The sequence below is a fragment of the Mytilus galloprovincialis genome, chromosome 10, assembly GCF_965363235.1.
Source record: "Mytilus galloprovincialis chromosome 10, xbMytGall1.hap1.1, whole genome shotgun sequence".
Taxonomy (NCBI): domain Eukaryota; kingdom Metazoa; phylum Mollusca; class Bivalvia; order Mytilida; family Mytilidae; genus Mytilus; species Mytilus galloprovincialis.
Window position 1 is genome coordinate 27459269 of NC_134847.1, and position 26083 is coordinate 27485351.

General features: G+C 32.7%; 2 protein-coding genes across 3 annotated transcripts; one reads left to right on the forward strand and one right to left on the reverse strand.

The window, feature by feature from the left end:
- Window positions 1-6614: 6614 nt before the first annotated feature.
- Window positions 6615-11430, forward strand: LOC143047304 (uncharacterized). Its single transcript, XM_076220341.1, has 5 exons — window positions 6615-6787; window positions 7958-8163; window positions 8461-8595; window positions 9695-10602; window positions 11076-11430. Exons 1-5 carry the CDS (start codon window positions 6726-6728, stop codon window positions 11295-11297), a joined length of 1533 nt encoding a protein of 510 aa, XP_076076456.1. The 5' UTR covers window positions 6615-6725; the 3' UTR covers window positions 11298-11430.
- A 4174-nt stretch (window positions 11431-15604) lies between these two features.
- On the reverse strand, window positions 15605-25502 carry LOC143047305 (glutathione S-transferase P-like). Of its 2 annotated transcripts, none has more exons than XM_076220343.1 (8): window positions 25394-25502; window positions 22310-22361; window positions 22014-22114; window positions 20561-20651; window positions 19734-19837; window positions 17873-17929; window positions 17150-17191; window positions 15605-16258 (listed from the first exon to the last, which is right to left on the reverse strand). In XM_076220343.1, exons 2-8 carry the CDS (start codon window positions 22338-22340, stop codon window positions 16070-16072), a joined length of 615 nt encoding a protein of 204 aa, XP_076076458.1. In that variant the 5' UTR covers window positions 22341-22361; window positions 25394-25502; the 3' UTR covers window positions 15605-16069. The 2 variants fall into 2 exon arrangements, with proteins under 2 accessions (XP_076076458.1, XP_076076459.1); XM_076220344.1 differs by having other exon boundaries at window positions 25429-25482.
- Between the last annotated feature and the right edge of the window lie 581 nt (window positions 25503-26083).

The following is a 26083-nucleotide window of genomic DNA, read 5'->3' on the forward strand; positions in this document are numbered from 1 at the left end:
ATATGTTATGTATTATCATAAAAACTTACATTTCAATATTAAGGATGAACACGAATGCGGCCACTTTCGTTTTACACGAAAACCGTCTAAAATTTAGCTAAAATGATAGAATTGTGAAGATTTCAGTAATTTAGCGTGACTTAATGGTGCTAGTACTCGATATATGTGCATTGTATTGCCAAAAACAACCAATATTTATGTAGCCATTCTACTGTCCAATATATATTTAAAAGTTTACATTTTAACAATTTTGCAAAACTGCTATATTTTGGGGCCAAAAAGGGGTCTTATCGGACCTACTCCTTTCAAAAGTCTGCATCATCAAAATGTCTACTCCTCTGAAACAACTGAAACAAATTTAATCAAACTTGCCCACAATCATCCTTAGGGTATTTAGTTGGGTTTTTTTTTATTGTCCGATGACACGGCTAAAAATAGAACATAGGGGTAAAATGCAGTTTTTTGGCTAATATCTCAGAAACTAAAGCAAAAGTTTAACAGTTGCATTTATGTATGCATCAATTGTGAATAAAAATATCAGATGAGCGACACAGGCTTCTTGGAGTCTCTAGTTGATTTATCTAACTTTATCCTGGCATTACAGAATTTGTAATAATGATTGTCAAGCGTGAGGAAGGTTAAAATAAGCGAAAACACGGTGATATCGCAAATAATAAATCTTTAGATATGCATAGATGATATCTTTGTTAAATAGTATTAGTTAGTTAATGCAAATGCAAGATCGGTCAGATTTTTCTCAAAGAATTAATATTTGTTTGTTAAATGAGCAGAAATCTACATTTAAATTACTCTCCCTACACGAATCTAATGAACAAATCAACCAGTAGCTTACTGTATGATTTCCTATTCAATTCAGATTTATAAAAGCAAGGGGATTTTAACGGTACGGTTTTTTGTTCATTGTCATCTTAACAAAATATTAACCAAATTTTAACTGGTAGACGGACATGTAAATGCCAATATTCACAAAAAACTACGTTCAAATTATGAAATAAACATATTATTTAAATTCAATATAAAAGTTTTCGATTATATAATATTAAAAACTAAATGAATTATTTAGATAAACTGTTTAAATGTTGCAGTCTACTAATATGGTGCATCGGTATTTTGTTTATCTTTTGGGGTTAAATATTGGCTGTCGGTTTACCATCATAATTATCAATGTTTTCAGGTTGTATGGTGTGTGATTTTAATAGCCTCGTATTGTTTGCTTACTGTCTCATGGATTTTCCATTTTATATATCGTTCTATTGTAAAGCAACTTAATTTACCAATGTGGAAATTCGTCTAAATTTAGTGTGTGGTTATTTCTTAACTTTGTTACTGGACATGTGCAGAAGATTGATTGAATGTTGGTTGCTTAACGTCAGTGGCAAATTATTCATTCATGTTCAGGATGCGTGTTTAAACCGATAATTAAGATACATTTTGATTAAACTTATAAAAATCAACCAAATTAATTGGACAAAAGATAGAAAAAGTATTCAATTCCATCATGGTTGTTTAAATATTACGATGTTAACATGTTGTTCTTCTTTATTGTCGAATTTGCGTCCTTGATATAAGGGATTATATTGAACAAGTTTCATTAATATTTTCCTACATAGAATAATAATTAGACTTATGCTAGATTTCTCAGACACTTTGAATGCCTTTCTGAAACTTTCTTAGTCGTCAGATTTCAGTGCGCGATCACTGTAGAAAACATGTAATTTCATAAATTATCGACCGACGTTTTCGCCTGTAAGGTTTCTGTCGTAACTTACCAATTATGAAGCTGATTAAGCAAAGTCTTGGTCGACAAGCTTGTTCGATATCCATGAGCACATAAATATTTAAGGATTGAAAGGATTCCGATATGAGAGGGGAAGCTTTTTATTAATTAGTATCTGGAATTATTTAATATAAATGTGACTTTTTTGTTTCAATTTGCCTTGTATTGTGAAAGAAAAGTTTCAGAAGGTTCACTTTGATAAAGACACTTGGCCATTCCTGGACTTCTCCCGTCCGGCAACAGTTTAACTCTTACGGATTATGTACCCTTGTGTTGATTCAATGCTAAACATATTGAAATTTTATAGAAAATCCACAGCCTTTTTTCTTGTACTCTAATATTTGGCAATTTGGTAACTGATAGATATAGGAATATTGCATGCAGTGCTAGCATTGATTTCCTTCAAACAAGTTAATTAATGTAGTTATTGGTTAAAACAAATATAAATATGGACCAAATCAAGTACACCTTTTAGGGTGCGCTCGACTTTATTGACTCGGCACGAGGTGTTTTAGAATTTACAGGTTGCTTAGAACTTTTTTTAAACAATAAACGCTAGCACATCATAGAAAAACAAGTGAGAAATCTATGTTTCAAATTTTATAACAGAAATCTCTGTATTGAAGGCTGTGGATTTTCTATAAAAATCCTGATTTATTTGCCACAAAGTTCTCCATTTCTATTAAATGCAATGAAACAGTAAATAAAAATGCTTTGCATCATGTTTCCCCTTCGTATATGTACAAAATGGCCTATTTCTATTGTTGATTATATCTGTAGTTATGATACTATCGAAGTTTGAAAAAATCGTACAAAAATGGCTACAGAAGGGGTCATAAACCTTAAGGCTAAGGTGGGATGTACGCTCAGCACTGCGTATAAATACGCCCCTATGTCTGGCCGGAATGGAGACGTTAAATCTGTTGCATTCGAAGGGTTCGTGCCACTCTCTCTGATTTTAGATTCCTTGTAAACTCTATTAGTGGCCAAATGTCTAATTCTTAATTCATTCCAAGCGATAAATTTTACAGAACCACATATTGAATGAACTGTTAATTTGTTCTTGTCGTGAATGTTCATTTAATATTTGCCACTGGACGTTCATCAAGCAACAATGACCCTCTATTTTGAAAAAAAAAAGCCATGCGCAATACAGCAGCTACATTAACCTTAAACAAAACTTTATTTTAATTGAAAATAAAATGGTCAAAAATCAGCACAGTTTAGAAGTTCAATATGATTTGTTAGAAGATCCAACAACAGTGCCTTTTAGATGTGGTTTTTAAAACGTAGGAATAATTCGAAAGATAAACTTGGAACTCTTCCATCATAGTCACTAAAATTTTGAGGAAAGTAAATGCTTTTCACCACAAAGCTTTAATCTGATTAAAAGTTCTTACTACAATTTCCCGATTATCAGTGTTATAATGATTAATGCAGGCACAAGAGTCTTATCATAGCTCAAGAAAAGGTTATAAGACAGACAGTTTAGTTAACTTCCATTTGGCCTCTAGTGGTGTGTTGTCTCATTGTCAAGCATACCGCATCTTCTTCTTTTTTGTAATAAAGAAAAAAAGACTACCAGCATTACACATTCGTATATAAGGGTCTTGATTGGGGACCTATATTTTTTTATTCTTAAAACCTTTAATGTCCTTTTTATTATTCTCATTTCACCCTCTTCACCCCTCCCCCCACCCCCTTATTCCGTATTCTGTAAACGCCATCAAGGACTTCATGTATTATTACGATGTCCTTTACATCAGGGATCAATGTTTCAATCGGAGACATTCAATCTCATGTATACAAGTATAGACATGAAAAAAAATAAAGGTAAAGGTTCATTTGCTTCGTTTAATTTTGTTTTCTATATTAATTAAAGAAACTGCCAGACAAATCATAACCTGAAAACATATAATTATTAAGGGAATTATCATAGTTATACAGTTCGACAGCAACATGAATCCTGCCAGATGCCGGGAGTAAGCTCAGGAGGGTAATCAGATCCTGCTCCATATTTGTCATCCGTCGTATTGCTCTTGTTATTACAAATCCGGTTTAAATCACAAGTGGTTGATCGAATCGAATCGAATTAAAAATGGTGGCAACGGTTACACTGAACGACAAGCGTGCTAAATTAAATCAATGTTTATGTTTACAATCTTACGCTGATTTTTTAATAAAATATTCTTCAAAAACGCTTTGAATCTATTGTATCTTATTTTATTAATGTTCTTCAGTTTATCTGGGGTGCTTCCTTGTCCTGCAAATTCTGTATATATCACTGTTAGTTTTTTTTTTTTTCCTTTCCTGAATTCCGTTTAGATGTGCTTTATATTGTCGTTAGGGCTGTAAAGATCTCAGAGATACACAGTGAAACCACTAGACGGAAATAGTACAAGATGGTATGATACTAAACCCCTCACGGGGAGGACTTTGCCTGATATTGATATGATGAAGACATAATTTTTCAATCAGTTTAATTGAAGTCTGGAGCTGGCATGTCAGTTAACTGCTAGTAGTCTGTTGTTATTTATGTATTATTGTCATTTTGTTTATTTTCTTTGGTTACATCTTCTGACATCAGACTCGGACTTCTCTTGAACTGAATTTTAATGTGCGTATTGTTATGCGTTTACTGTTTTGCATTGGCTAGAGGTATAGGGGGAGGGTTGAGATCTCACAAACATGTTTAACCTGTCCCAAGTCAGGAGCCTCTGGCCTTTGTTAGTCTTGTATTATTTATAACTTTTAGTTTCTTGTGTACAATTTGGAGTTTAGTATGGTGTTCATTATCACTGAACTAGTATATAATTGTTTAGGGGCCAGCTGAAGGACGCCTCCGGGTGCGAGAATTTCTCGTTGCATTGAAAACCTGTTGGTGACCGTCTACTGTTGTCTGCTCTATGGTCGGGTTGTTGTCTCTTTGACACATTCCTCATTTCCATTCTCAATTTTATTCCTTACAACACAGACCAAACTAGTGGCTTGACAAATAGTTAATTTAGCATTTTGTCAGTTAATTTATGAAAAATAAAATAACTGAAGAATTGAAGTGGTGTATCAAATTTTATGATTATATCAACTCGCAAAGTTATAATTTCCCAATCACGTAGTTGTGATGATAATGGCATTCAACTTATATAAAAAATAAATATGCTTGATATGTGCTATTTTTTTACTTCATTGTATATTCCATGTTTGATGATACTCCAATTGCACCTACTATGTGCAAAATAAAATATGTTAATATTATTATTTGTTCATGAATGTTTCATATCTTATAAGTTAAATTGATGAGTAACCTGTAACTAATTGCTACAAACTATAAAAACAAATTATCCCTTTCAGAACAATCCCCGACTGTCCCACATTCAAACTTCCCAATTGTCCCACAAACATATTCCCGATTGTCCCACAAAATTTCATTATTTTTTTGCCTGTAATTTCAAAAAGTGGGACAATCGGGAGACACCCTTTGACACACTTTCCATTTCCATTCTCTATTGTATCCGATACATCTGCCAAAGAGTCAATTTAAAACAAGCCAGGTTTCTATAGTTTCAATTACAAATATACTGAAAGACTTAAATGATGCAACATTTCTATTCATTTGGTACAGTACATGACTTCGAGATCGGGGTTGATTTTATATACCTTAAAAAGGATAAAATGATATTCAAATTTTTTACAAATTATTTCATACAACCACATTTATCATTTCTTGAATCAAAATAAATCAAAATAAAATAATTTACTTCAATGAAACACTTGAATAAAACACTATAAAAATAATAGAAAACAATTTATTTTTGAGATGTCAATTCACAAAATATTATAAATTCTGAAATAATTGCCGGGATTTTATAAATGACTATATGCAATTGAACAAGTGTAGCAATAATTGAAGAACTATTATTCTGAATTCAATACTTCGCCTCAACCGATATGAATTTTATTGACCCGATAAATTCTCGTATTAGGACAATTGAACACTGTGTAACGAATTTATCCTGATTTTGTTCTATTACATATTATAATATTAAAATTCAATATCAAGACAATATCAACCAAATACAGTTTAGAAAATTAAACAAAAACTGTGAAAAATTAAAAATATTAGGACTATAAAGCAATTCAAATTTCTTTTATTTTTCTATTAGGTCAATGGTATCAGGGAGATAATTCCAATTGATGTAATAAATAAGGGAGATTATTCCAATTGACGTAGTAAAAAATTGTACTGAAATTTATTAAGACAATATCAGCCAATCAAATTGCGAGAAATTACTCTAAATCAGGATAAAAATATTTGTATGCAGATTTTCCTAAAATCACTAAACTTAATCGATCGTTTTTGTCTATTCTTCAAAAATCGCCATATTAAATGCAGGGGTGCAATAATTAATGAATTTACCAAAGGAGAAAATAAAGATCTTGTGTTGCTTCCAAAAGGAATAAACATTAAGAAAAACTAAGCCGTTAAAATTGTACACTGATTTTGGGCGGACTTGTATCTTTCTGTCCGGTTTGAAATGTCTGTAATGTCTGACATGTGACAATGTTACATTATTAGTTTTTTTTGTTTTTTTTTTGTAGCAGCTTTCTCATTTTATTAGCGGTAACCGATATGGTAACATAAAATGCTTATTTTTTAAAATTCATTATTAGTATTAACAGTGATATTTTTATTATGACTTATATCATAATTATCGTAAACGTGTGTAATAAAAAGAAAATGATCATTTGTGATGGTCCGACAAACGTCCCTTTGCAAACAATGATGATAACGTCATAAAACGTTCTATAGGTAGACCACAACGAACGTTTCCAAGGACTTGCTTTCCTACTTCGTCATAGAAAAAGCAAGATGGAAGACGACGTTTTAGATCATGAAGGATAGACTGCCCCAGAAGAAAACACGATAATGAATTTACAGTTTTCTTTGTACACCTTTATATTATTACTAGGATTCTTTACTGGTTATAGGTAAGCAACGTATCAAAAATCGAAAAAAGACGGAGCAGATCTAACTCACATCTGTCGTTGCGTTGGATTTGTATGTTAGAACTTAGGGTATCACACATGTTACCGTTTATCGGAATGACAAATACATTTCAATTTGTTTTGCCCAAATACACCTATACGTTCATCGGCACGACAAATACATTTGAACTTGTTTCCCGAACCTCTTTTACCGTTTATCGGCACGACAACTCGGTGTACATTAAATTTGTTTTCCCGCAAACCTATACCGTTTATCACCTTAGTTTGTTTTCCCGATTGCCATTTAAACATTTGTTTTGGCTATATATACAGGACATTTTTGTCTGCCTTTGCGATTACCAAATTATGCAATCAAGTACAGCAGACTTTATCTGTACATGTGCTACATATTACATTTGCAGTACTGATTGCTGGTAAAAGGGTATGGTGACACAAAATGTATTTCGCTGTTTGATTGTGGGCTATGTTTTAAAAGATATATGTAAATATGTATGTAAGTTCTAATACTTCAAGGGTACAACCCATTGCGTATAACCCTATAGTGAGGTTTTAGGTGGATCATGCATTGACTAGAGTTAGTAAAGTTTAGCTTTAAATTGTGAATAAAATTGAGAATGGAAATGGTGAATGTGTAAGGAGACAACAGCCCGACAAAAGAGCAGAAAAAATGTCGGTTTTTGACCTATATCGGAAATTCAGGCCATCAATCCTAATCTCTTTACTAACCTTAAAAAGGGGTCCTTCTTATGTAGGGTCAGAGTTTAATTACGATATTTCTAAAAGTGCAAGGACCATAAAAATAAAGAAGTATGTTAACTCACGAATCTACTCGCTTATGATACGCTCATATATTTTTTGGTCAAAATAGCACAACATTACGGCAGTACATGTATTGTCAAGAATAAACACTAAGCAATGATATCAACCTAGTTGCGGAATTATATCCACTGGCACTGCACAATTAATTTGTTAATTTTGATTCCAAATCATACGACAGATTGTAATAGTATTCGAATATTTAACAGCTCAGAGGGGTTTCAATTTCAGAAACGTTGAAAATCTTCATCGACATTCATGTATAATCATTAGCATAACTGTCGCAAACATTAATTTATCTCTATATCTTATATTGACAACCATTATTTTTTTTAGCTCAGAAGATGACACATTGGGAGAAAATTTATTCCTGTCGATATTTGGTTTGGATTCCATGCCAGGGTGTAAACTGTGCAACAATGTGGAGCCAACGTCTACGTGCAAACTTTGCGACGATTGGTTGAGGGAATCACATGAAATCGATCAGCAGTTGTCAGACACCCAAATCTATTTGCATACGATAGCAGAATACCTACATAAAAGTATATTTGTATTTATTATTTATTTATGTATCAACTTATTTTTTGAAGCCTCAAGGTAATTAGTGTTTACAGCGTGCATTGTCAAACATAACATTCATATCATGACGATTTTTTTTTTTTTGGACAAGACCGTCAAATTTTTTTCTGGGGGAAAGGGGGGAGGGTAGTAAGTGATTTGGATATACATCATGTATAGTTATTCGAAGTTTGGAAAAGCTCCATCATGTCTGAGCATCATGTCCATTAATAAAATCAAACCATTAGTTTTCACGCTTACAAATTTATTTATATCTTTAGTTTCAGACAAGCTTGCACCAATAAGTGAATGGACGCTACAGGAAGAAAGTTATGGATTCTATCTCACTGTATCTTTTGCAGTCTTTATACTGGTTTTTGTAATTAGAAAAACTGCCAAAAATATTTCCTCTAAAGGTAATCAATATCATATAATACACTTTCTGAATATTTGGAAATTTTCGCGCATACCAAATGGTTTTTTTCGGTGTTAGACATTTTACCTACGTTCCCTACTGTTCACTTAATATAAACGGTTTTTCGTCACAACAGCTCATTCATTTATACGTACAAAGAAAAGTAATACAGAAAATGTTTTATGTTTTGCAAGTAAGTCAATATGCATATTAAATTTGTGTATGTCAGCCACTAAGAAATTGGCATATTTTATGTTTTGTCGTTCAACTGAAATTCCATCATCTTTCTTTTTTTCGTGTATGTGTTTAAATAGTCGGTGTATTACCAACAACTAAAGTAAGGAGATGTGATTTGACTGCCAATGAACATATTCAAATGACTTAGATATAAGCAAATATTTGTCTCCGTACGATTCTCAACAATAAGAAAACACAAACCGTTATCTTTTAAAAAATTTCCGACATGAAAATTCTGAAACAATCCTGGCATGGCGAATTATGTTTTCGTGAGCGCTCAGCTTCCGCCTGATCTGGGACATTAGTGGAACAGCACAACATAAGAACAAATTGGGAAATTAAAAAAATTGGAAATGGGTTCACTCATTAAATCGGCACGAAGCATAAAAAACTTACATAAAAACAATAGTAAAGCACTGATATATTATAAGAGATTATCCGTTAGCATAAACACGTCATAAAAAGTCTGAAGAACAGATGACATTGTCTGCTTTTAATTGTAATGCGTCTTCGACCTGTGTTTCTGTCAAGAATTACAGCTGAGTTTCTTAATAAGGATGCATGCGTGGGCATTCTTGTCATTCAATCACATCAGCTATTAAACCTGCAGTAGTGAACAAAAAGAATCACTACGCGTACCCATAACCGAAACTGTGGAGGGTTCTGAACCCTTGAAGCAATAAATTAATTGTAACGGATTGTAAGCAACATCTTAACCCATTTCGTACGAAGGAATCATGCTATTTCACTGTTTCAAACTTTTTAGGAAAAAGCCATGTGTAGCCCAATTAGGTTATATATGTTACGATTTCAAAATTTAACAATATTTATTTTTTTTTATCATTTTCTTGTCGTACCGACAGGTAGACAGCATGTTCCTGAAAAGCATAAAAACAGAAGACACATCGGGTCTAGCTCAAACACCGAAAAGTCAATCATCTCACAAAAACAGCCAAAAGATATAGATTGGATGGATAAACTCAGAAAGATAAAGAAACCACAAAAACATATTATGTCAAAACAAGGAATGCTCGTCTTAAAGAAGATGCATCATTCGTCGGGAGATGGATGTTTTAATGTTCTAACAGAAGAGAGCTGCAAACTTGTATCAGTAAGATCCGGAATACCATCCAAATCCCTCCGCGTGTTTGACTTAAGAGCTCGTGGAGATGTTCCTGACAATGTCATGAGTACCTTGCTTTGTGTTAGACCGCAATGTACGGAACATCCTCATCAGAGTATCCAGAAATATGGACCAAAGCTTGTGTGTGATGCAGACGCGTTTGGTCTTGAGCACGTGGACGACAACTTTCAACGTTTGCAGCTAGGTAAAGATGATGATGCTAACGTGGAAAACCTTTACCACGATGGTGGATATAGTAACGCAGAAGCAGGCGATAATTTAATGCAAGATGACGATAACCACTGCAATGAATTAGGGCCACCATGTGCAAGTTCAAGTTTCATCAGCAATACAAGCTCAATGAGTATTCCAGGAGAACAAGATACTTCCAATTTATCGAACAATCATTTTGATCCATTCAGTTCATTAGATGAAACAAGTTCACCAAACGTCTCTCAGTTCCAAAAATATCTGGATACTAGCGTCACGTGGTTTGGAGGTTTATACAGTTACAGTCGGGAAACTTCGTTTACAAGTTTTAGACGAGATAATCTCAATGAAAGTGTTACACAGGGTCTTGACGAATTAGAAAAATCCCTTGACTTAAGTAAAATGCAGAAGAGTCTTTCACTTTATGGCTTTGAAACGGTAAGCTAGTATATTTGTATCATGGTATATGGACCATGTATTCACTATCAGTGACATATAATATTCTCAAGATTAATCGTTTTGGGGTCCTCTATAGCTTGCTGTTCTATCATTTAAAAGTAAGAGCAAAGTCTGCCTGGATTGACCTTTTTAGTCCTGTCTTTTATATTATGACTTGTGCTGTCCTTCATTCCGGCCACACAAATTATTGAAGTAAAAGTTATTGCTATTTTGTTTACAGACTGAATTAGCATGTAATATTTGCCACTGGACGTTAAAAAAAATTATAGCACACAAATAAAATATTTCAATCGGTTTTGTTGCGGCTTTATAATTTGTTGACGAGAACAAAATGAATTCACAAACTAAATGCTTACAAAAGGAGGTCAAAAATCCTTGTTGATAACTTTTAGACCAAAAAAATGGAATATGTACAATGAAGATATACCATTCATGTTTGTTTGTGCTTTCAGGATTCCATGTTTCAGTTGGCGACTGTCTATCTTGCAAAACAAGTTATTGGAAAAGTGAAAGAAGCATGGAGAGCAATCGGGACAAAAACAGCAGTCCCTGATGCTGCAAAAAGTTCGGACTTCAACAATAATCAACTTGGAAAGGAACTGGACATCACTGGTTTTGCTGTGTACAACTCTAAATACAATTATGAATATCAAAATTGGGATTGTGATAATTAGTTTCTTTGTATCATGATTATCGTGCATTCTGTAACTTACTATCAAAAATTTCATATGATTTATAGATAGCTATAAAATGTATTGACGTCTGTTTTGAGATAACACGGCGTTCAAATAAAAAAAAGGATAGACACATGCGTACCGTAATTTTTATGTTCATATTATTTTCCTGGATTAATTTGGTCATACGCTCTTGAAGGTATTTTTTGTCGACGAAAAAGAGGGAGATTTAACTACTTTGACTTCTCACATTGATCTTGCACGGTCGGATATTTTTTGTTATTTCACTGATCGAGGGGAAGTAAACGAAGAAAACATTATTATATAAGTCAGTCACATGTTCACGAACTATTTCCAAGTCAGGCAAGAACATGTCAAATGACTGGTTTATTCTGGACCTGTTATAACATGCTATGTGGTATGGGTTTTCTCATTATTGGCGGTGACTTATAGTTGTAAACTTGTATGTCATTTTGGTCTTTACATATGATCAAGGCACGGATCCAGTCATATATAAAACGGGTTTCCAACACAAACAAGTCATATAAAAAGGTCGGGTTGCAACAAACGGACCCCTTCCCAAAATCGTCCGCGCCATCGAGTTAACTTTTTTTTTCAGGAATGATTGTAATATTTTTTCTGTCTATGAAGAAATAACATAAAAAAAAACTGAATAACGTGCGTAGCGGGTTATTTAACAGTGTGCACCACATTTTTTAATGTTATTTCGCCGGAATAGACAGAAAAAATATTACAGTCATTTCTTATAATTTAATTCTAAATTCCATTTTAAACCATAGAAAACCATGAAAAAACGTTGATGACGTCACGGTCACATGACTAAATTATGTCTATGGGCTGATAACAAAATAACGGCAGCCAATCAGAAGACGCGTTACGTTCAAAATTAAATTATATATTCATGTTCATGTCAATCACATTATGTTCTGTTGATTAGTTTACGCTAGACTACTGCAGAACTTATTATTTTTAACTACGGCCGATTTAGAGCCATAGACTTAATAAAGATGCAGATCGGAGTTTAGTATGGCGTTCATTATCACTGAACCATTATTTATATTTATTTAGGAGCCAGCTGAAGTACGCCTCCGGGTGTGGGAATTTCTCGCTGCATTGAAGACCTATTGGTGACCTTCTGCTGTTGTCTGTTCTATGGTCGGGTTGTTGTCTCTTTGGCACATTCCCCATTTCCATTCTAAAATTTACATGTAAAGTTTGCATTGTCGTCTCCTTTCTGCGCCTTAGTAACATTACAATTTTTAGCTGAATTTCAGGAAACAGCTTGAAGACCCTGCTCAGGTTCTCCACATGACTGGATGCAATTCTGTCAAATTGTCTTTAGTAGTAGTTATAAAATACAACAGTACAAGCAATCATGGGTAATGGTCACCCTTAAAAGTGTGATTTATAATGAACATCAACTAGACAGCGACCGAACAATACAAATACTCAAAAATCAAAGAACTGCCATCGATATTACTCAATAACTACCATAGCCGAGATTTCTGACTTGGGGACAGGCACTTGCATCATGTCCTATATTAAACTGTACCAATGGAAATAAAGAAAAATAAGCAGAGGGACAAATTCATGACCTACACTAAATATTTCAATGTATGATTGGTTGAAAATACTGAAACTCACCTTTATACATGTAATAACAATGGACGTCTTTTATATTTTTGGAGCATGCTTAGTAAGAATTTCGCGAGAGTGATGCAAAATTTTTTCTAAAATATTAACATTGATATTTTATTAAAAACAATAAGGGAGGGGGGTATTGGTTTTATTTAAGAATTGAATGACTTTTGTAAATTCATTGAGGGCGTAAAAGCGTTTACCGAAGTACATTTTGTATCTAAAAATGTGCGCAAGCTCGACGCTTTTACAACCCTAAAAATATTAAAGCAAAACTTTTAAGATTTTCATCAAAATGCTGATTGATTAATTGTTACTTTCAGTGACAATTATTTCATGCATGTTCATAATTTAATTTGATCATATTAGATTTAGATATCATTTCGATAGCGGGTTTCGTAACTACATGTATTAAAAATGTGGCACATTTTTTTTCATATTAATAAATGCTTAAAGATCTAGAAATCGTAAAACTTAAAGTATGAAAATTGCTGACAATTGTCTTATATACGAAATCTTACAACGATTTGTTAAACTTTCGAAGAAGATCTGTTGTTCAGATTTTTTTCAAAAATTACATCATTTGAGGTGTTCTTTTTCTATTGGAACTCAGAAATGTTTGAAAGAATATACAACTAGGATGCTTATCCTTAAAGGTAGTTTGTTTTTTTGGTGGTGTTTTTTTGTAGCCACATTATTACCATCGTCTGTTCATCTGCCTGCCCTTTTAGTTTATATGCACTCATTATTATTATTTTTATTTTATTTTTTATTTATATTTTTTTTGGGGGGATGATTTCCAGAGTCATGGTTTTGAGAATACTTAGTCTAGTACTTGAAAAATATTATTGGGAAAGTTAGAGATGTATCATACACGCAATTTTATAGTGCTAAGTCAACCAATGCAAGTGCTCCAAGAAACATTTTTCAAATTTATTTATTACATCTATGTGATCAGTTATCAAAGAAAATATTACCGGAACCTGCATATAGGATACACATCTCTTAGTTGATACTATATTCCAGAACTTGCTTACCCTTCCAGAGCACAAGAATTTGACACCCAGATTTTGCTTGGTATCTTTTGCTCAGGGACTGTTTTCACTGAGCATGACATTCTCATATTACATTTCTGCGGCGGCTAAAGTCACGTTTCGTCCCCGAGGGTTTCACCAGCCCAGTAGTCAGCACTTCGGTGTTGACATGAATATCAATTATGTGGTCATTTTTATAAAGGAGTAGGTCCGGTAAGGGCCGGTTTTCAGGTTCATCTATCAAAGTTTTTGGATACTTTTTAAACACTTAAGTGTCTATTTCAATTGATTCGTTTAGTTTATGTGAAAGATTTTAACTGATTTAGTCATTAAAAACGCTCTGGTTCAAGCTTAAATATGAAAAATCTATCAAATATGCCAAAAAACGTCACTTTTCAGATAGTTTTTGTCAAAAATGAAAGTGGCCGCACCCGTGTTCATCCTCAACCTTTATATATGTTTTGTATTATCATCAAATACAGGTTACATTTCAATATCATGAATGAACACGAATGCGGCCACTTTCATTTTAGACGGAAACCGTCTAAAAGTTAACCAAAATGCTTAAATTTTGAAGATTTCAGTAATTTAGCATGACTTAATGATGCTAGTAAGCCATATGTGTGCATTGTATTGTCAAAAACAGCTCATATTTATGTAGCAGAGGCATTTTACTTTCCAAAATATAGCTTAAAGATTACATTTTCACAATTTTGTAAAACTGTTATATTTTTGGGCCAAAAAGGGGTCTTACTGAACCAACTCCTTTCCTGTTACAAAACTTTGAATTTTTCGAAAAACTAAGGATTTTTTTATCCCAGGAATAGATTACCTTAGCCGTATTTGGCACAAATTTTTGGAATTTTGGGTCCTCAATGCTCTTCAACTTTGTACTTGTTTGGCTTTACAACTATTTTGATCTGAGCGTCACTGATGAGTCTTATGTAGACGAAACGCGCGTCTGGCTTATTAAATTATAATCCTGGTACCTTTGATAAATAATTAGACAGAGCACTTCCAACCATATGTTGCCATTTTACAGTTTTACAAATTGTGACTTGGATCCAAAGTTGTCTCATAGGCACTCATACCACATCTTCTTATATCTATGTCTGTATTATGGTAACAATATTGCCAAACTTGTCAAAAAACAGTCAGATACCAGTCTAATGTCTGGCTAAGGGGACATGACTTCCTGCTGAATTTTATCTTTTGAACTCTTTTATTAAAAATCTGGCTATGAGTGTTGGTCTATTACAAAGCAGGGTTCATATTCATTGTCCTGATGCATGTAATATTTGCAACTGTCCACTGTTCGGTGGGAGCCAAGACTCTGTGTTGAAGACTAGTCTATACTTTGACATATGATTGTTTACTTTTTACACATTGTGACTTGAATGGAGAGTTGTCTAATTGGCACTCATGCCACATCTTCTTATTTTAACTAAACACCAAACTGTCATCATCTATGACCATGACTATATAAAGCAAAGGTAAAACAGTTTTCTCATAGTTTTAAAGTTCACACCAAATATTTATTAGAGATTATAACGATAATCTTTAATTTCAAAAATATAAACACAGTTTGTTTAAAAAAAAAAGTAAATCCAGATATCTCATGCATAACTTTAATTCTCAACAATACTGTACATCTCACTATAAATACATTTAAATTAGATCTCTTTGCTCTGTTTGTTGAGTGTATTACAGTAAATTTTCCTAGTTAATTACATAGAAGTCTCCAATGGTTATATAGATATTCTGAATATTACCCCATGACTGCATGTACAATAAACATCCTCTGGTAAAAATATATTAAATATGATTTTTTTTGTTGAATATTATGAAGGCATGAAAATCAAGCTTCAAAAACTTACAAAATTAAGAAAAAGGTCAAGAACACACAGAAAATTAATCATTTCTTAATTTCTCCTCCACATGATTGCAATATTCATCAATCATTATAATAGTTAATTGTTCTGGCCACCTACAAAGCGTACAAGAAAGTCTGCCATTTACAAAGCTACAACGCCTGTGTCCCCAAACAAGTGGAATGGTCACAACTCCCTCTATAGGGATTTATTGTTTTCCATTGCCATTTACAGGCATATTCTTGAAATGGTCAGTTTGTCTTCTTTTCTGGACTCCTGGTCTAGCCAACACTCGTTCGTAGAAAGCTTTGACAGCTGGGAAAGCATCTAGACATCCAGGTGAGAGAATGATAAGTATGTCCAATAGCTCAAATAAATTGTAGTCTACCCAGGAGATCTTAAAGTAAGAAAAGTATCAACATCTGTCATATAAGAATCATTCAATTATAGAAAGATAAGATATCTTATTAGTATAAATCCAAGCATTACCAGAGGCGGATTTAGGGGGGGGGGGGGGGGGGCAGGGTAAAAATTTGGTTGCTTATATAGGGAATCACTGATGCGTGACAGGAGCGGACCCCCTCTTAGGCAGTCAGTGGGCCCCCACTTGTGAAAATTTTTGGATCCCCCACTGATTACAATTATTACTAAATAACACAAATGTTTGTTCTTATATAATAAGGCAATGCAGATGAAGTTGGCTGTTCTTTTAATGTCCCTTTCATTTCTACATATTTCTACATACATGACATATGTATGCATCTGACACTGGATTTCAAATATTTAAGTTCGACTGAGTTATAACCATGAAAATTAAAGTAATTCTAGAGAGCTCCTGCACAAGACGATGTTATCTTTATTTTAGGATTGATTGATTGGTGTTCAACAGCACTTTCATGCAAGATTGCCTGGAGAGAACCATGACCTTCTGTAGGAAAACTAACATCCTAGTCGATTAAGATTGACGTTGAGTGCAACTGCCACATGCAGGATTTGAACTGTGCCGATGTAACATTAGTTTGACTACTCAGACCACTTACCCACCTGAAAAGTGATTCTCATGAAATGAATTAAGTGTGCAGAAATTTAGTTTTGTTATTTTATTAACTATTTAGTCTACATAATTTAACATGTTTAAGAGGCAATTGTTTTTCTTTTCCAACTGCCTGTTCACAGAAGATAAATGACTTGAAGTTGTATGCTCTGCTATGGTAATCTTCTTAAACACATACATGTAAACTTAAACAGACTCTGAAAACGTTCTTAATGAGAGTGTATTTATACATACCTTTTCTCCAAGAATGTAACCCTTGGTTGGTTTCAGGAGATTCTGAAAAGAAATTAAAATAGTTAATAATTAATGAATAAAAGATCAACAAGTTTGTATTGCCATCCATCACCTATGGTGCAGACAGGGTACATCACAGTTCATGTATATCAAATTAAAATATATTTCATGAAATAAGTCAGTATAGTTGATTTACTGATTGAGTGATTGATTACTTAATCTCCAGTGACAAATATTTCATGATAAAAAATATGTACATGGATTGACTGATTACCCAACAATTTTTTTTTATAAAATGTAGTTATTTAAAGGTCAGTAAATGGCTCACTAATATATAAACAGGCTTAATGACAAAAAAAATATTTAAAAATCTCTTAAATCCTCAATTAATGTAAAATAAATCTTACCCAAATAAAAAACTGGTAAAACTCAACTCACATGTAAGGTAAATGCAGAAATGCAGAGATCTCATTATTTTTAAGCAATTTGTTAGTTTCAGTTCTCGCATGGTGATTCTGTTAAAACCCTCTTTTAGTGGTGAATTTTCACGTTAAATCTTTGAGACTTTCTATCTCTATCAAATATCTTCATGTATTTTTTTATATATATGTAACATATCACCTGAAATTCACTGTTTTACAGTAACTCACCTGTCATCAGCTGTGAAAGGGGTTTTAACTGAATCATCTTGGGTGTAAATTACCTGTATAAAAAAGCACATACCTCAAATGGTTGTAATTTTTCAGGTAGTTCTTTAATGAATGGCTCTTTTCCTGCTTCCTACAATATACATTTATATATGTTCCAGACTGTATGAGTATTTGGACCGTACGCGTACAGTCTGGACCGTATGCGTACTTTTTTAAAATACGCATACGGTCGGACTGATTTTAAGAAGTAAATCAAGTTCATTAGATACCAGTGGCGGATCCAGAAATTTTCATAAGCGGGGGCCAACTGACTGACCTAAGAGGGGGCCGCTCCAGTCACGCTTCAATGATTCCCTATATAAGCAACCAAATTTTTTCCCAAAAAGGGGGGCCTAAATCCGCCTCTGGATACGAATGTATATTACAGGTCAACATAACTGAAATCTCGAATTAATATAAAATCTTAAATAGTAATTGGAATAAAAACATAATATTTTAATTATTCAAAAAAGTCGCGTTTATTTAATCTGTTAATCTCATGTATTTAGCATGTCAGAAATACATGTACACAAAATTGAATATTGCTCACTGAATTGAAGTTATTAGATTATTTAGAAGTAAACAAAATGTGGGAAGAAAAGTTTTTAGAATAGGGGGCAGTTAGACTTAGTTGACAAGCGTGCTGACCCAGACGGGCAATACTGTTGGAATCGGTCACTACATTGACCATTATACAAAATTTAATTTCTTCTGGCCTCAGATGAATAAGTCTGCAGATGAAGTAGCACACAATTTATCAGTGCATGTGTTTTCTGTTGTTGGTCTTCCGTCTATTCTACAGCATGACAACGGGAGAGAGTTTTGCAACGCAGTAATAAGAGAAACTTTAAAACTTTGGCCCGGCGACAGAGATGTTAAGATAATAACAGGAAGACCTAGGCATCCAAGAACACAGGGTTTAGTGGAACAGGTTCCTGACTCACTTCATAAACTGTTGGCATCAAAACGAGCAGAGCAGTATTCACTGACCACACAGTGTCATGTTCTAGTATTAAAATGACGCCTTTTGAAGCTGTATTTGGTCAAAAAGCTAATGATGGTATTTGTGTAGGTTCGCAAGAGACTGATGAGTTCCTTGACTTGCAAGCAAATGTAAAGGAACATGCATGAACAAGACATGCAAATGTAAGAAATCAGACGTTCCTTGTGGCAGCAAATGTCACCCGGGCCGAGAGTGCCAAAACAGGATTTCGATAGACAATTAATTTCAGAACTATTCAATTCAATTTAATGTTCACTTATTCACTTTATTTATCTTATTGTAATAAATTAATGTTAATTTGTAAAACTCAATTAAAGTTTTTTGATAAATGTTTGTCTAAAATAAACCCATACAGTCTAAATACCGGTATGGTCCAGCTCGTACTAAACCGTATGAGAATACCGTACGCGTATGGTCGGACCGTACAAGTATACGCATACGGTCTGGACCGTACGCGTACTGTCCAAATACTCGTATGGTCTGGAACATATATATTACACAAAAATAATATACTTCACTCTAACACAGCACATCTACAATGAATCAATAGTTTTTTGGTCAATCTGATTTTCATTTACTGATTTAGTGAATTATTAGAATTTCTCTGAACAAATGTCTGATTGTTCCTTGATGAATTTTGTGGTCTGTTTTCAAATTGCTATTTTGCATTCAACTTCATCACTTCAGGTTAAAACTGCTTTCCATGTCCTGTTTGACAAGGTTATTTTAAAACAAGATAATCTAGGATATTGGTTTTGTTTTTATAAATCTTTTTTTCTTTTAACCAATATTAATATTTAACAAGTGTTATATTTTTCATGTGCTTTCCCATTTTGGTAGTGTCAAAATGTACATGTACACACATCTCCTTTAATTGATAGGGTTTACTTACATAGTTTTGATAAATCATTCTAACATAAGCTCCTCTGATATCTTCTACAGCAGAATTCATCATGTCTAATATTGATGCCTGTTTAATGTCTGCTCCATAAAGATCTGAAGAAGACAAATATATATTATGATTGGTATTTCAATTTAAAAAAAAGTACTTAAACGGTTGCTCAGTTGACATTTTTCACAGGGTCATAAATCAGAATTTTTACACTTTAAATCACCAGCAAAGACTCTGTTTCACTCTGAACAACTTCACATAAGTAAGATTGTTTCTTGTGTACAATTTGGAAATTAGTATGGCGTTCATTATCACTGAACTAGTATATACTTGTTTAGGGGCCAGCTGAAGGACGCCTCTGGGTGCAGATATTTCTCGCTACATTGAAGACCTGTTGGTGACCTTCTGCTGTTGTTTTTTCTATGGTCGGGTTGTTGTCTCTTTGACACATTCCCCATTTCCATTCTCAATTTTATTTATTATTAGAATCCTGATTACAATTATGAAAAGTTCAAATTAAAGATATATATATGTGTATTTTGCATGTTTAGTTACAAGATGACTGACCTAATTTCATAGTTACCTACCTGAACCAAAAACTTGAACCTGATACATGAAAAACAAATTGACAGATTGATGCAGACCAGATTATAATAAACTCCTTTACAACACTCAACATGTTATTAAAGGTGGTACAGAAAAACATGATGCCCTTCCAATACACTTTAATAAGATGAATATATACTATCTGTGAGGTAGGGCATAAAAATAAAATACCCTGCACCTCTATCTTTTGCAGGCATTCAAACATGTAGAAATAATTTTACCATATTTTCTGCCAAGATAGGCCAGTATTGCATTGGACTGCACAAGCTGGAAACCATCATCGTCTGTGTAACATGGACACTGGCCAAATTGCTGAAATAGATTTACAGCATAAATTACTAAATGATTTTAAAATTGTATTACTATGAATTTGAGAGTTATTTGACAAAACTCAATCCTGTTTAATTGGTTTGATCCACCAACCCTATAAATCTTGGTACCATATTAAAGAGGGTGGTAAAGGGTTATTTTCATGCAACATGCATGACATGTTTTGCCATTTTTATTTCACGTGCAGCTGTGAAAAAGTTTTCTTATTCACCAATTTTTGTGAGGTTGGTAAAAAGGTCAACGTGCAAGAAATTTTTGATTGTTCATTCATTGTGAAATAGCAATTTTATTTGGCGTTCTTCCGTGCAGATAACGCCCCTCATTAAATGGGCTGTTATTTGCAGATTGTATAATTTAAAACTTAAATTTTCTTTTCTTTAAACTGGAGCTGTAAATAGTAAGTATAAAGACCAATCATGGCATAGAGATATAAATATCATGCAACAAAATACAGAGTGTGCAAGCTTTAATGTTTACAAGGTTTTTTTTATCCAAATATTGTTTTAAGGAAGCTGGCTTGTCATGTTTTGGATTTTTTGTCAGATTTTCGGAATCCTCTGGTTTTATCCATTTGAATGCCTTGAAAAAATTTGCCCGGTGACCCCCATTTTTCTTTTTGAAAATCTTTTACATGTATAATGATAAGCCATCTGTAAAAGTCTTATAAAATTTTAATTACTTTTTAACAGTTTTTGAGAACTTCAACTTGTCAATGATAAAGCTATGAAAAGTCAAGAGAGAATTTTTTCCCGCCAAAATTTCAATGGCTCATATCTCGAAAACAAGCACGGTGACCTATATTTTTTTTTTGCTCTTTGGATTCCTTTATCAATTCCCTATCAATATAAACTAGTGCTTTGAAAAGTTAATTACTATGAAACTAAGAAGCGAACTCCCTTAGCAAGAATATGAGTCTTTTGTAGACCAAACATGTGTCTGGTGTACATAATAATAATTCAAGCCTAGTATCTTTGACATGTTTGATGAGTTTACCAAATTATTTAAGCTACAATATGGAAATTGGTCTTAATTAAGATCTTTGCTAAACATATGTAGATTGTCATGATTGTATGCCCATCAATACACAAATAAAGAAATAGTATATAACCTATTCTAATAGCAAATACTTGGACAGAAAGCTAAAGATTTGATTCAAGCACAATCATCCCTAGTTCCTCGGTGGGGTTAAGGTTGCTCATTGCTCAGTTTAATGTGTAGAGTTTTATAATTCAAGAAAATTTGTTTTTAAAAAATTGCTTTTCTTTATATTTGTTTATACAGCATGTACAAAAAAAGATTTTAAAATGTCCCATTGTCTAAGTGTAATTTTTTGTGCATGCTTACCATCTTTGGTTTCCACTTTTCTACCCAGTCAGGACCTGCATTTACTTCTTCATATGTTATGTTTTGGTCTGCCAATAATGTGCGCATTGCCTCAGCTCTGCCTATAAACAAAATAGTAAAAGCTTGATATTGGAGACAAAATTATCTGAATCAATTTTACCAGAGAACTACCATTTTTATTATCAGTTTTACCAGAGAACTCTCATGTTTATCATCAATTTTACCTTGTTTGATGTTTGTTATTTTAATAACCTAAATAAGAAAAAATGAAACCATAGCTAAATATATATACCTACCTCTAACTTGAAAGTAAACTAATGTTGGCATCTTTAATAGTTAAGAGTGTATCTGAAATGTAAAGAGGTACATGTATGCATCAGGAATTATTTGCAGTAAGATATATGTCCAGATTATTATATATAGAAAAACTTTTATATCCTAGTAAAAGTATTGAAGGATACAACTGGATGGAGCAAGGAAGTAAAGTCAGTTTCCACTTTATTTTTTTTCATACCAAAAAGTGTTTTTAAAAAGTTTTGGAGATTTTGTTAGGGGTCAATTGCCAACTTTGCCCCTCCAAACCTCTTTTCACCTCAGTTTCACATTCATTTTATTAACATGCTTCTTTTAAAGAAAAAAAGCAGTTCCATTTATAAACATGATAAATGGTTTATAAAATATTATGATCATCATAATGGTCTGGATTTTTTTTTAGGAGAGGGAGGTGTTCTTCAACTCATATGTATTCATTGGGTTTTTAAGTCTTTTTTTTCTCTATTTTTTATAAATTTTGCCCATAGCATTCTATTCTATATACCCATTTTCCCATTTTAATGTTTTTATTCATTTCTTTAATAAACAGCCAATGTTGATATTGGCCCATATATAAATGAATATCATTCTCTTTTCTGTAGAAGTTTAAACCCATTTTTTTTTGGGGGGGGGGGGCATTGACATGGAGTGTCATTATTTAAAAGGTATTAATCTCAATACACAAATCATACAGAATTAGAGTAAATTAACTTAAAAAAATGTAAGATCAACAAAATGTATCAGTTGCATTATATATATATATATATATAGTGATACCGATATGTATACCACTCCTTTTTCGCCCCCCCCCCTTTTTTAAAGAATGATCACAAAAAAACTCCCGAGATTTAATTCATTTTTTAAGAAGGCATCTTTCAATATTTGCAACTTTGTAACGCTTTACAATTTCAAAATAGGAGAAAGTGACAATATCTTTTAAATAATATCTCGTCCTTTAGCATGTTTAGGGACGGTGCATTATTTATCAAGCAGGGGGGACCGGTGCAAATGGTAAGGGGACATGTACATTTTTCAACGTGCAAAGTAGTGGGACCTGATGATTTTTCATTATCTTAATGCATGGGACATACACTTTTTTCAAATGCTTAAGTAGTAAACATTTTATTTTAATTAGCCCAAAAATACACACAAGAATCATCCAAACAGAAACAGAATATGATAAACAATTTTAGTTTTGACTGGTGTAAATCAGCCCATCTAACTAAAATAAATATTGATCTTACAAAATTCAAGCTTATTAGGTAGTTTGATTTATTGCTGTGAAATGAAAGAATTTAATTTTACAATAGGTAAAAATAAAAATTATTATATAAATTCAGATAGGCATCTTTAATTTTTTTTATAACTTTTTCAAATCAACTTGGATTTTCATCAAACTGTGCAGCTATCTTAGATATATATTAAGCTTACTGAATCCCAGGTCATTTTGATTTTTGTTGTATTGCTGTCAAATTCAAGAATTAAATTAATCTAGGTAAAAAAAGCTAGAATTTGCATTTCGAACAAAATAGAGATAGTACACTTTAATTATTTTAATAACTTTTTCAAATCAACTTGGATTTTCATCAAACTATGCAGCTATCTTTGATATATATTAAGCTTACTGAATCCCATGTCATTTAGTTTTTTGTTGTATTGCTGTAAAATTTAAGAATTACAGTAATCTTGGTAAAAAAAGCTAGGATTTAAATTGCAATTCAGACAAAATAGAGATAGTATACTTTAATTTTTTTAATAACTTTTTCAAAACAACTTGGATTTTCATCAAACTATGCAGCTATCTTAGATATATATTAAGCTTACTGAATCCCAGGTCATTTTGTTTTTTGTTGTATTGCTGTCAAATTCAAGAATTAAATTAATCTAGGTAAAAAAAGCTAGAATTTGCATTTCGAACAAAATAGAGATGATACACTTTAATTATTTTAATAACTTTTTCAAATCAACTTGGATTTTCATCAAACAAAGCAGCTATCTTTGATATATATTAAGCTTACTGAATCCCAGGTCATTTTTGTTTTTTGTTGTATTGCTGTCAAATTTAACAATTAAATTGTAAAGTGTACTATCTCTATTTTGTTCGAACTGCAAATTCTAGCTTTTTTGACCTAGATTTATCTAATTCTTAAATTTGACAGCAATACAACAAAAAACAAAATGACCTAAGATTCAGTAAGCTTAATATATCTCTAAGATAGCTGCATATTTTGATGCAAATCCAAGTTGATTTGAAAAAGTTATTAAAAAAATTAAAGATGCCTATCTTAATTGCAAATCCTAGCTTTTTTTTACCAAGATTACTTTAATTCTTAAATTTTACAGCAATACAACAAAAAACTAAATGACATGGGATTCAGTAAGCTTAATATATATCTAAGATAGCTGCATAGTTTGATGAAAATCCAAGTTGATTTGAAAAAGTTATAAAAAAAATTAAAGATGCCTATCTGAATTTATATATATAAATAATTTTTATTTTTACCTATTGTAAAATTAAATTCTTTCATTTCACAGCAATAAATCAAACTACCTAATAAGCTTGAATTTTGTAAGATCAATATTTAATTTAGTTAGATGGGCTGATTTACACCAGTCAAAACTAAATTTGAAGGTCAAGACTAGTCGAAAATGTTAAAATGATTGTCAAAAACATTTATATCACAATAAATATTGTTGCTTTAAGTTATTTAAGGTACAGATTGTGTTTTTATTCACTCAATATATTCATGATATTCATGGGACACATACTTTTTTAATGAATAGAGGTCATGGGACATAACTTTTTTTCCTATCACATCAGCATGGGACAATACTTTTTTCCAAACAGGTTTTGCGATTTGCATTGGTCCCCCCTGCTTGATAAATATTGCACCGTCCCTTAGTAAAAACAATGATTCAATAGAAAAAAATTGACGATCATGACCTGGTTCATAATTTAGGACATTTAAAAGACAAGTACGCCTGAAAGATCAGACTACTAAAGTGTTTAAATCGCGAATATTGTGTCACAAAAGAAATAAGAAATACTCTACATGTTTCATACGAACCTGACAAACTGTCTCAAGAAACGACTGCAGTTTACCTGTGTATCCTGTTTACCGGCTTGATCACGAGTTGATGACCCAGTTTGCACGATCGATATCGATGTTCGTGTGCATTCGGTCTTTTCCGTTAGATAACATTTCACTTTCACCATAGTTTTGGCTCTGAGATTTTTGAATCATGAATAGTGAAAAGTGAAACTTCAACGTATTTCATCCCGGTTCAGATTACCGATTATTAGCCAAAAAAAATATTTTTGGCTCGAGATTTTTGGATCATTGATTCATCATTCAGATTACCGATTATTAGCCAAAACATAATCATCGCCATGTAATGATACAAAATAAATGTTACATTTTGTTTTACACTATAAAAATTTTTTAACTTATCATTTTTCCAATTATCATGATAACTAAGGATTATATACATGTAACCATTATTCTGAATCTCTATATTCTTTTTTTTTTTCAAGTCTGGTCCGTTTTCGTGCAGTATTGGCCCATGAATAGTAATTTTGAAATGCAAAATTGAAATCATGAATTAAAAACGATAGTCTCAGATTTAATATGCCGGTCTGAAGTTTCCGACAAGAGAATTGTGTAAAAGTCCATTTAGTTTGTCAAATAGCTTGAAACTATCTGACAATCAGCTAGCTCACGGGTGTCATTCGGTTTAACGAGAGAAATGATCGTGAA

Bases quoted from the DNA above. Each gene is read 5' to 3' on its own strand.
- LOC143047305 (XM_076220343.1), bottom strand. From the start codon at position 22,340: ATGCCAACATTAGTTTACTTTCAAGTTAGAG. The intron at 20,652-22,013 runs GTAAGCATGCAC...AATCTATTTCAG, and splicing joins AAAAGTGGAAACCAAAGATG to CAATTTGGCCAGTGTCCATG. The intron at 19,838-20,560 runs GTAAAATTATTT...TGTCTTCTTCAG, and splicing joins CTATCTTGGCAGAAAATATG to ATCTTTATGGAGCAGACATT.
- LOC143047304 (XM_076220341.1), top strand. From the start codon at position 6,726: ATGAATTTACAGTTTTCTTTGTACACCTTTATATTATTACTAGGATTC. The intron at 8,164-8,460 runs GTATATTTGTAT...TTATATCTTTAG, and splicing joins AGCAGAATACCTACATAAAA to TTTCAGACAAGCTTGCACCA. The intron at 10,603-11,075 runs GTAAGCTAGTAT...TTGTGCTTTCAG, and splicing joins CACTTTATGGCTTTGAAACG to GATTCCATGTTTCAGTTGGC.